At 44.9% G+C, this 11107-nt stretch overlaps 1 protein-coding gene across 1 annotated transcript in view; it reads left to right on the forward strand.

Moving 5' to 3' along the window:
- The window catches only part of SFMBT1 (Scm like with four mbt domains 1), a 107009-nt gene extending 105008 nt beyond the window's left edge, over positions 1-2001 (forward strand). The window contains exon 20 of the mRNA XM_059716060.1: positions 1204-2001. Coding sequence (XP_059572043.1) covers positions 1204-1242 — 39 coding nt within the window. The 3' untranslated portion in view covers positions 1243-2001. The remainder of the gene's footprint in view (positions 1-1203) is intronic.
- Positions 2002-11107: the final 9106 nt, after the last annotated feature.

Here is an 11107-nt window from a genome sequence, read left to right on the forward strand (position 1 = left end):
AGGAAAATGTAGTTCAACTTATCTAGTCCAGCCCTCTGTTCAAGCGTGGATCATTCCTGCCTAAACCATTCCAAAAAATGTTTGTCTAACCTACTTTTGAACTTCCAAGGATAGAGATTTCATAGCCTCTCCAAGTAATAGAGCTCTGCTTCCCCACTCTTTTATGACCCCACTCCCACTCTGCATGCTGGATCTAGTGCCGGAAGTGCTTGTTCCAGCCAGTCTGGGAGTACATCACATGTTGTACCTGCTCCTGCCCAATTGGGACATAAGCCACATGTGATGCCCACTCTAGCAGGTCTGTAGATGCTGCATACAGTGCAGGTCTTAGACCAGCTGGAGTGATTGCTGCATGCAATGCAGTCCCAATCTGGCCAGAGCAGGTGCTGGATCCAGCATGTTGGGGAAGAGTCCCAGACTAGCCTTAAGTGGGGCTAGCACTGGGGACTGGATGATGTGGCTGTATCTTTAACACCACTCCTGTAGAGCAACCAAGAGTATAGCTATTGTAATGTGCTGCACCCTTACAGGAGGCAAGATCAGGAAGCAATACTGCCTTGTCCATTGTTAGGATACTGTAAACTGCAAAGTGTTGCTATGTCTGTCTGCTGTTGTCTGGCACTTAAAACAGAGAGGAGGGTCATAGTTTCATAGTAGCTAGGGTCAGGAGGGACCTGAACAGATCATCTAACCTGACCCCCTGCCACAGGCAGGAATGAATGCTGGGTTCACAAGACCCCAGACAGGTGATTGTCCAACCTCCTCTTGAATATGCCCAAGGTAGGAGCGAGGACCACTTCCCTGGGAAGTTGGTTCCAGATTTTGGCCACCCTAACTGTAAAATATTGCCTTCTGAAGGGTCACATCAGCAAAACTCAGGGTGACCTGCAAACTGAGGAGATAGGAAAATTGGAGTTTAGAGACCTACCATAACCACCCATGTAATTTACATGAAAGAGTCCTGCAGCAGCCCAAGGAAGGAGCACCTTTTCCAGAAGGCCCTGCGTCCTGTGGTCACCCAAAGTAGCCCATGTACTCAGGGTATCACAGATGGACAGCAGGAGCCTAGGGGTTAGCGTATGATCTTGGAATCGTACAGTAAATGTGAAGAGGCCCCAGAAATTGAAAGCAAGAACTTTTTTTTTTTGTTGACATCATCAAATCACACAAGCTTAACAACTCTTTGTTTGTTTGTCGTTACAGGGTCAGCACTTGCACCCACAGATGTTCCTACAGGTGTAGAAGATAGAGAGTACCCAACCCATGTTCTGTTTTGCTGTCCATGCCCAGGCCTATTCTCTACAGTACTCTTCACTGGCCATGGGATAGCAGCACCAATCACAAGCTCAGGCCTACCCACCCTTAGCATCAGTCAGAGCTTCCCACTGAAGTGCCAACACCCCACTCAACTATCCCTGTGATGTACCTTTTTGTCATAAACAGCTTCTGCCCTCTCATCCAAATCTTCCAGTTCCAGACCCTTCTTTTTATTCCCAAACTTCCCCCGCCATCTCAGCCATACTGAGATAAGTCCCCCTCCCCTCTCTCTCAGTCAGTCCTGCCAAACAATCACTGTAGAACCCCAGAGCCCCTTCCACAGCATGGAAAGGAGCTTTGAGTCACTGCCTTTCCCAGAGGAACAGCACCCTTGATCTTACAGGTCTCGAGTAGTTCTCAGGGAATAGCAGCATGGAGTAGGATCATAAGCCCCTTTGATTCCATCATTTGATGGAGAAGCATGTTGACCTGCCACTCTATCCTACTGCACCTTTTCCTCTCCACAGGAACATAATTTGCCAGTTTGGTAGGGCAGGGTACCTTTTGGATTATGTTCAGGGAGCACACCTGAACTTTCCTTCCCTGACTTCCTTTTTCCAGCTAACATACAAGTCCCCAGAAACTTCACCCCCAGTTTGAAAAGTAGTTTGTTTCAAGAGTGCAGCACACAGTGCTTCAATGTTTAAGATGTTCAATAAACAGTTCTTTTAGATTAAAAATAAAGGAGTTGTCCTTTGAATTATCTGGGTTTTCCACAGTTATGCCTACCTTCCACTCCTACTTCTAGCAGTGACAAGCTTTGATCACAAAGGCCTTCCCTCATGAGAACACTGATAATTATAATACTTATGACTTAGCTTCTGGGACCCTGTACTGGCTGGCAAGCCTCTGGGCCTTCACTGCCCTGGCCTCTGAGAGAGACTTGTTCCTGACCTCACAGATGTTGTGCAACATACAGTCCAAGATAAGAACTGCTCACTGGTATCGAGGTGCACCCCCAGCATCCTCCACCATGCGCTGAGGCACCCAAAAGCACTCTCCACATGAATCTGGTAGTTGCTCAGCAAGTAGTTGAAAAAACTGCTTCTTTGAGAGAGTATTTTTACAACTGCAAACTCTCAGGGAACAGCCTCTGCTGTTAGGGAGGAGCAGAGTTCCATTGGTGGAGGAAGACAGGCCAGGCCTCACCAAGGTGGGAAGGATTGAGACTACTACCACCAAGAAGAAGCAATGGGTGGTGGTGGTTGGAGACTCCCTTCTGTGGGAGACGGAGGTAGCCATCTGCTGACCTAACCTGTTGTCTCAGGAGGTCTGCTGCTTGCCCAGAGCCCAGATCTGAGATGTCATGGAGGGACTACTGAGGCTCATCCAGCTGTCTACTACCCCATTCTGCTTATCCATGTGGGCATGAAAGATATTGCCAAGGGAGACCCTGAGCATATCAAAAGTGACTACAGGGCTCTGGGTGCAAGACTGAGCAGGTTTGGGGCTCAGGTTGTGTTCTTGTCAATCGTTCCAGTCAAGGAAAAGGGCCTGGGCAGGAGCAGGAGCATCCTGCAGATCAACACCTGGCTGTGCAGGTGGTGTTGCCAGCAGGGCTTTGGCTTCTTTGACCATGGGATGTTCTTCTAAGAAAAATTGCTGGGAAGAGATGAGATACAACTGACAAAGAGAGGGAAGATCATCTTCAGAGGCAAGCTTTCTTCAAACAGCTAGTGGAAATTTCCTGATCACAGGCCCTGGTTCTCATGGGGGACTTCAATCACCCTGACATTTGCTGGGAGGGCAATACAGCAGTGCACAGGCAATCCAGGAAGATTTTGGAGATTATTGGGGACACCTTCCTGGTGCAAATGCTGGAGTGGCCAACTAGGGGCCGTGTTCTTCTTGACCAACTGCTCACAAACAGGGAAGAATTGGTGAGAAATGTAGCAGCGGATGGCAACTTGGGCAGCAGTGACTGTGAGTTGATAGAGTTCAGGTTCCTGAGGAAAGGAAAGATGGAGAGCAGCAGAGTAAGGACACTGGACTTCAGAAATGCAAGCTTCAAACTCACTCAGAGAACTCAGGGGCAGGATCCCCTGGGAAACCAGATGGAGGGGGAGAAGAGTCCAGGAGAGCTGGCTATACTTTAAGGAAGCCTTACTGAGAGTGCAGGAACAAGCCATGCCAATGCACAGGAAAACTAGCAGGTATGGCAGAAAACCAGTTTGGCTTAGCAAAGAATTCTTCAGTAAACTAAATTACAAAAAGGCAGCTTATAAGAAGTGGAAACTTGAAGAAATAACTAGGGAAGAATATAAGAGCATTGCTCAGGCATGCAGGGACAAAGTTAGGAAGGCTAGCTGCAACTCCAATTGCACTTTAGCAAGGGATGTGAAGGGTAATAAGAAGGGTTTCTACAAGTATGTTGGTAGCAAGAGGAGGATCAGGGAAAGTATGAGTCCTTTACTGAATGGGGGAGGCAACCTTGTGACAGGATGCAGAAAAGGCTGAAGTGCTCAATGCCTTTTTTGGCTCCGTCTTCACAGGCAAGATCAGTTTCCAGACTACTGCACTGGGGAGCACAGTTTGGGGAGAAGGTGAACATCCCTCAGTATTGAAAGAACAGGTTGGGGACTACTTAGAAAAGGTGGATAGGTACAAGTCCATGGGGCTAGATGGGATGTACCTGAGGGTGCTGAGGGAGTTGGCTGATATGATTGCAGAGCCATTGGCCATCATCTTTGAAAACTCATGGCGATCAGGAGAGGTCCTGGATAATTGGAAAAGGGCAAACATAGTTCCCATACTTAAGAAAGGGAAAATGGAGGGTCCAGGGAACTACAGACCAGTCAGCCTCACCTCAGATCCTGAAAAAATCAGGGAGCAGATCCTCAAAGAATCCATTTCTAAGCACTTAGAGGAGAAAAGGGACATTAGGAACAGTCAGCATGGATTCACCAAGGGCAAGTCATGCCTGACCAACCTGATTGCCTTCTATGACAAGGTGACTGGCTCTGTTGATAACGGAAGACCAGAAGAATAAGTGGGCATCCCAAGGCCAGTCTAGACATTGGCCCTCTCAGCTGTCTAGGGTTAACTGCCCACCTGCCTCGCCTGCCACACTTTTGATGTCTCGTTATGTTGTTCCCAGGCAGGAGGCTGCCCATTTAATTACCCTGATGCCAAGGGGCGTATATACAGCTCCAAACCTTCCCTCATGCCATGTCCCATGCCTCATAGCTGGCATCCGTATCTAGCATTACACCCCGGTCCCTTAGCTTCCCCCCACCACCCAGCCTAAACCTACTTAGCCTCACCCAGCCTATCACACTCTGGTCCCTTAGCTGGAGTTCATCTAGTCCTACACCCTACTCAGAGGAGAAACACCACTGTCTAAATCATCTCATCCCAGTATTTGTCTAACCTGCACTTAAAATGTTCCACTGATGTTCCACAATCTCTTCAAGTAATTTTTTCCAGTGTTTAACCATTCTCTATAGCTAGAAAGTTCTTTCTAATATCCAACCTGAATCTCTCATTGACCATGGCTACTTGTTGTCCCCTGTGGATAGAGAATAATTGATCATCATCCTTGCTTAGGTACAGAGGGAGCAGGAGAAGGACAAATGGGAAAGTGGGGCCATTGCTCAACAACTCAGGAGAGCTGATTACCAGTACCCATTTATATTACAGTGCTTACCTCCTTGCAGAGGGGCCAGGCAGGTGGGAGCCTGAGCCTGCACTTATCTTCTCACATCTCACTTATCTCCTCACACTTCATGGCACCCAGAGTAATTAGGGCAGGGTGACCAAAGCAGCCACCCTCAGTGCTGCAGCTGCGTGGGGCAGAGCTGGGGGAAAGAGAGGGGAAGAAACCCCACTTGCAACCCTGCCCGGGCCACCTGATTCCCCAAAATATACCAGGTGTCTGGTCCTGGCACGGGATCAGAAGAGCCGGGGCAGTGTCTCTGCTTATCCTCGGCAGAGTGGAGATGTGTTGCAGAGCCAGAAGCCAGTGCCAGAGACAACCACCGGCTCAAGCTGGCAGTTCTGCTGGGGGTGTGACTGGCTCCTTAGATGCCTCCCAGGTGAGGCAGGAGCCAGGTGATCAGGAGCCATTCTCCCTTATAGTGGGAGAGAGGAGCTCCAGTTGTGTGGCTCAGACAGCAGGTGATTTGTCCTGGGAACTGGCCAGAAGCCTCAAAAGCTTCCAGGAAGCAAGACCCAGCAGTAAGCTGATGAGAGAGCACATCAGACAGTGGACGGGTGAGGAGCAGCTTGTCTTTTCATCTTTCTTTGTATTGACAACAAATGGACTCTTGGGGAATACCAGCCAAATCGGGTGCTTTCAGCCACGACGCTGGGTGCAGCTTTAAGTGTGACTGATTATGACCCAGAGGTATGAGGCAGGAGTTGTAGGAGTGTTGGGGGTTGCTCATCCCGAGGTGGAGCACTTTACATGTTTCAACATTGAACTTCATCAGATTCCGATCCACCCAATTTGCTAGCCTGTCTACGTCTGCCTGTATCTGTAGCCTATCTTCAAGTGTAACCATGCTTCCGCATAACTTGGTGTCAGCCATGAACTTGGCCAGTGAGCTCTTCACACCCACATCAAAATCAATAATAAAGATGTTGAAAAGTACTGGACCAAGCACTGACTCCTGTGGGATGCTGATGCCCACTTCTCACCAGGATGACACAGATCCATTCACTACGACTCTCTGGGTCCTATCCTGCAGCCAGTTTCACACCCACCTGACGGTCTCAGAATTAAACCCACAACCCTCCAATTTTCTCATGAGGACATTGTGGGATACTAGATCAAAGGCCTTTTGGAAGTCAAGGTATACAATATCAACCTGCTGTCCTGTGTCTAGGTGGCGAGTTACCTGGTCATAGAAGGAGATGAGGTTGGTAAGGCAAGACCTGCCCATGACAAAGTCATGCTGGCTGTCATTCAGAATTTTACCTTCTGTATGCTTATTGTAGATAGACTCCTTGATGGACTTTTCTAGGATTTTTCTTAGGATGGAAGTTAGGCTGACTGGCCTATAGTTACCCAGGTCCTCCCCTTTGCCCTTCTTGTGGGTGGGCACAACATTGGCCCTCTTCCAGTCCTCAGGGACTTCTCTAGAGTGCCACAAGTTATGGAAGAGTTTTGCATGGGGCTCTGCAATGACTTCGGCCAGCTCCTTCAGCACTCTTGGATGAAGATCATCCAGTCCCACTGACTTGTATATGTCTAATTTTTTTAATTGGTCATACACCAATTCTACAGCAATAGTAGGAAGGCGATTATTCCTACCATGCTCATCGTGTATTCTACCTAGCATTGTTTTCCCCTTGGTCCAGTGAAAGACCAAGGCAAAATAGTCATTCAGGATTTCAGCTTTCTCCTGGGTGCTGGTAACCAGCTCTCCTGAGCTGCTGAGCAATGGCACTACACTCCGATTTGTTTTCCTCCTGTTCCCTGTGTACCTAAAGAAGGACTTCTTGTTGTCCTTGATTCCTGTTGCTAATTGAAGTTCGGTTGTCACTTTAGCCTTTCTTATCTGTTCCCTGCAACTCAGGGCCATCTAGGTTCCCACTTTCTTCTACGACTTCCACTTTCTGCCTCTACCCTTGGCCAGGTGGCTTAGATGACTCAGGACCCTAAATGGTGCAAGTGCTGTGCAGCAGTGGAAAGAGGGGGTGTGTGCCACACTGTGTGACCCCCAACTATTCAGAAGTTGGGCAGTCCTGAGCTAGAGTTAGGACAGGGCCTTGCAACACTTTGCTTCACAAAAGCCTGGAGAGCAAGGAAACAGTAGGCATCCATTCTGTGATCCTTCTGGGAGTACAAACACATGAAATGACCAATCCTTATGAGATGAAAACATAACAGTTGCCTGCATGCCATACTGATTAGGCTCTACCTCCGTCACTTGACTGTCCTCAGAAGCCACTTAGGGATTGTGGCTGAGAAAAGTACTGGGATTTCCACTCACCAGTCTCTCAGCAATGCAACAGCATTAGTTTCAGCCCTTTGAAGGGCATGTCTTTATTGTACTGAAGTGCTTCATATGCATGTCTGTCCATGCTCTATGATACAGTTTACTTTCAGTAGTCACTTGTATTAATTCTTCAAAATACAAGGCTTGCACATCTAGAATTTTTATATTATTGAGCATCTCTCAGTTGTACTGATGTCCAAGTGAGGAGGCATATTTTTTATAACGAATTTTATTAAAGAAAAATTATAATTTTATCTTTAAGAGTATCACAATACAAAAATGAAAGCCCTTTTAATATGTTTTTTCTATGGCACCTATGGTAGAAATGTATGCTTTAAAAAGTCTTTTCTATCAAATTCCTAATTCCTCAAGTTGCTAGTCTCCTGGATGGTGAAAGCAAGTGTGCGTTAATATCATAACATGAAAAAAAATAGAATTACGAAGATGTTCTTGAACGTGTAGTTTGGCTTGCAGAACATTTTATTGTGGTTTGATACATGAGAAGAAAAGAAACTTGTTTAATTCTCTGAGTACAAAAAGAATTTTGCAAAGCTTGAAATTAGGAAATATATTTAAATTGAATACACGTACTATGTATTCAATACAAATGGTATTGTGGAGTCCTATTCTTTACCCACGTACAGGGTGGAACCCTATTTCAAGGTCACATTTTCAAAAATTAGAGGGATTGTTTTTTACCTAAATGGAATAATATAAGTGAAAGCCAGGTAGAGAATAATGAGCTGAAACTAAAGGAAGCTAAAATATAAGGCATAGTGGGAGTAAGCATGCAACTAATTCTGCCTTGTTGATTTTGTTTGTTTCTTGACAGGAAATAGATGGTCAAGCACTCCTTCTGCTCACCTTGCCCACTGTTCAGGAGTGCATGGACCTGAAACTTGGGCCAGCCATTAAACTTTGTCATCATATTGAAAGAGTTAAATTTGCCTTTTATCAGCAGTTTGCTAACTGAGGAGCAACCAAGTCACAGTGAAAATTAGCACAACTCAAGCAACATACTCTTTCCTTTCTCGCAGAGAAAGCCAAAACGGGTTAAACTGAGATGCCGGTTCTGGTGACCTACAAACTTCTGTCAGCCACAGTTTTGTGCTTTTGAAGGAAAGAAGAGCCCACCTGGAACAAAAGGCCAGTGCAAACTGAGCTTCCTGCTTGGGAGCATGATCATTCCCACCTGCCTCCCTCCAGCCTGTTAGTTCTTTTTAACTTTTTAAAGTAATTTTTAAATGTGGTTACAGAAAAGCTTCCAATGGCGAGGAACATTTCAAGAGTTCTGATGATGCAGAATCGAAAAAGAAGAAGTTGAAGTTGTGTTGAAACTGCAGGCTACTGGTAGACATCTTTTTTTTTTATTCCTGACTATTCACAGAAGAATGCCTTCTCCATTTCCTGTTTGGGAAGAACGAAAAAACATTTTCTCTATTGTAGCACTGATTTTGGAATGTCCTCTTTGCACATCAGTACTTCTAATTCCTTTTTTAAAAACTAAAATAGCTCATTATCAGGACAGTGATGTCGCCACATGGTTCTAAATGCACAGGATTGCAAGTGTGTGTGTGTGTTCTCCCTACCTCTGTAGCTTAAGTGGTGATTTGGAATAGGGAGAGATTGATTCTTTGGGCAATTCATTGACAGCTGCAGTTCTATAGACCTTAAAAGGACAAAACAATATCAGCACAGAGTTCTGATCTCCCAGGTAAGCTCTGTTCTAAAGCCTTGGCAAAGAACTGTGTAGACTTATTTGGCATTTCAGGAGCATCATCTTTTTTGTAAAAAGAGGTTGGAAAATGCAGTGTGTTAATACTTTTTCTCTGGTGGACAGGCCATAGGACAGAAGATGGAAGAGGAAGATGCTGCTTTATCTCCATTTCCTGTACCTTGATTGTTGGATAAAATCGTTGACCCTCCATTTTTTAAATATGGGTGAAATCTCTCTTCTCTCTTTCTATGCATATCAAGCAGCTATAGAATCATCTGGAAGGCTGCTGTTTTCCTGTCCCCACTTCATGAATTACAGGGCTGTACATATAAAAGTGGAAACTGCGATTTATAGTTCAGGCCCACCAGCATTAGCCGTAGTAAAAGCCGTAGTGGGAACACACCTCAGGTAAACGTTAATATTAAATTAGTGCACCATAGTTGAGCATGGGCAGGAGGCATTTTTCTCATGTCTACACCAGTTTCCACTAATGGAACTACACTACTGGAGAACTGCTGATTATAATTTCTTAGTGTAAATCAGTCCTGAATAGAATCCAGATTGCCACAATACAGAATCCTGCTTAACCCTTTGCCAACCAGCCAAGCTAACCTCACTGTCTGTTTCAAATTTGGTGTAGTTATTTTAAGCCTTGAACCCACTTGGGTTTCAGATTCTATGCATTGATCAACCTCTGTTTGAGTTTACACATGCATTTGAAGAACTGTGGCTGAGGCTTTAGATACAGCTGGGAAACCAGAACACATCACCCCCATTCTTTCCTGTCCTCAAATGAATGTATGTATAAGGCCCCCAACATACAAAAGACATTTTAAGTAAGATGATAGTACTTAGCTTCCTGCCGGTGTGTGTTTGAGGAAGTGGTGCTGGAAAAACATTTCCCAGCTTCCAACATTTGCAGTAGGTAGTCTGGCCATAGAAGCAATTCAGGTTCCACACAAGTCTACTGGTTGATTCATGCAGTATCTCTGGGACCAAACTTCTGGGTTCCATTAGGAAATGCCTTGCAAATTTAAAATGGTAGGTTTTACCTAGTTTTAGTGTCCACTCCTGGCTTATTCTTAATAGTAAGAAGGGGATAAATACAGCAAAGCTACCCACATGGTGAATAACTCTTAAGTAGAGAGGGCTTTTTTTGCTGCATGTCCCTTAAAATAGCTCAGTAAAGACAAAAAAAAAATTTGGAGAAATGCTAAATTCCAAAGAATTCTTCTCCCCCTCAAAATGTAATGCTACATGCAAGACTGACTATTTACCAGTTAGTATCCTTCAGGCAAATGATGTATGTGTAAGGATGAAACATATACACTCTGTCAAGCTTCAGCCAGCTAGGCTGAAAACATTATTATTGAAATCTTGACCTAACCTTCCCCCGATACATACCCAGTAATAAATATTTCTGCTCTCCCAAATTTTTCCTAGGTCACGTGCTCACACTCCTTTCCCCAGTATCTGCTAACTGGCAAGCCTAGGAGTCTGAAATACACTATGGAAAGGCATGGTTGCTGACTTACTACCAGCATTTTGCCTTGAAATTGAACAGTTGTCAAATATTTCTGGGACCCTCATTCAATTACAAGAAAAACTGACTCTAAACTGAAGTGACAGGTCTGGAGACAAGAATTTTGCATATTTCTTCTGATGAAAAATAAGCATCTTTAGGTAAAGGCCAGCAAGGAAAAAAAGCTAAACATAAAGAGAGTTTTTAATGACCTTCTTAACATAAAGTTTAAGTTTTTGTTTTACAATAAACATTTCATACTGCCATTTGTCATTGTGAGTAAACAGTCAGCTGCTTCAGAGGTCAGTGAGGTAGACACTGGTCTCCTTTGGGTGTATTGTAGGGTGCTTTTTACTGCCTTACCTTAGAAGGCATTGGCAGCATGATCCCAATGGGATCTATTTTTTTTCAGATTTTCCAAAGGGATATTTTCCATTATTTGTACCAAGTTTTTATGTTGTACACGGATGGGTACCTGTACACTTCATTTTGGGAGGAAATGCATTCTGTCTTTGTTGCTGGATTAAAAAGGGAGAATTGGGGATTATCCTTAGGTGTAATCTTTTTACTTGATTCTGTTTATATCTGCACAGAAAGGAAAAATTTGGC

Source organism: Alligator mississippiensis, chromosome 12 (genome assembly GCF_030867095.1).
Source record: "Alligator mississippiensis isolate rAllMis1 chromosome 12, rAllMis1, whole genome shotgun sequence".
In the NCBI taxonomy this organism is placed as follows: Eukaryota; Metazoa; Chordata; order Crocodylia; family Alligatoridae; genus Alligator; species Alligator mississippiensis.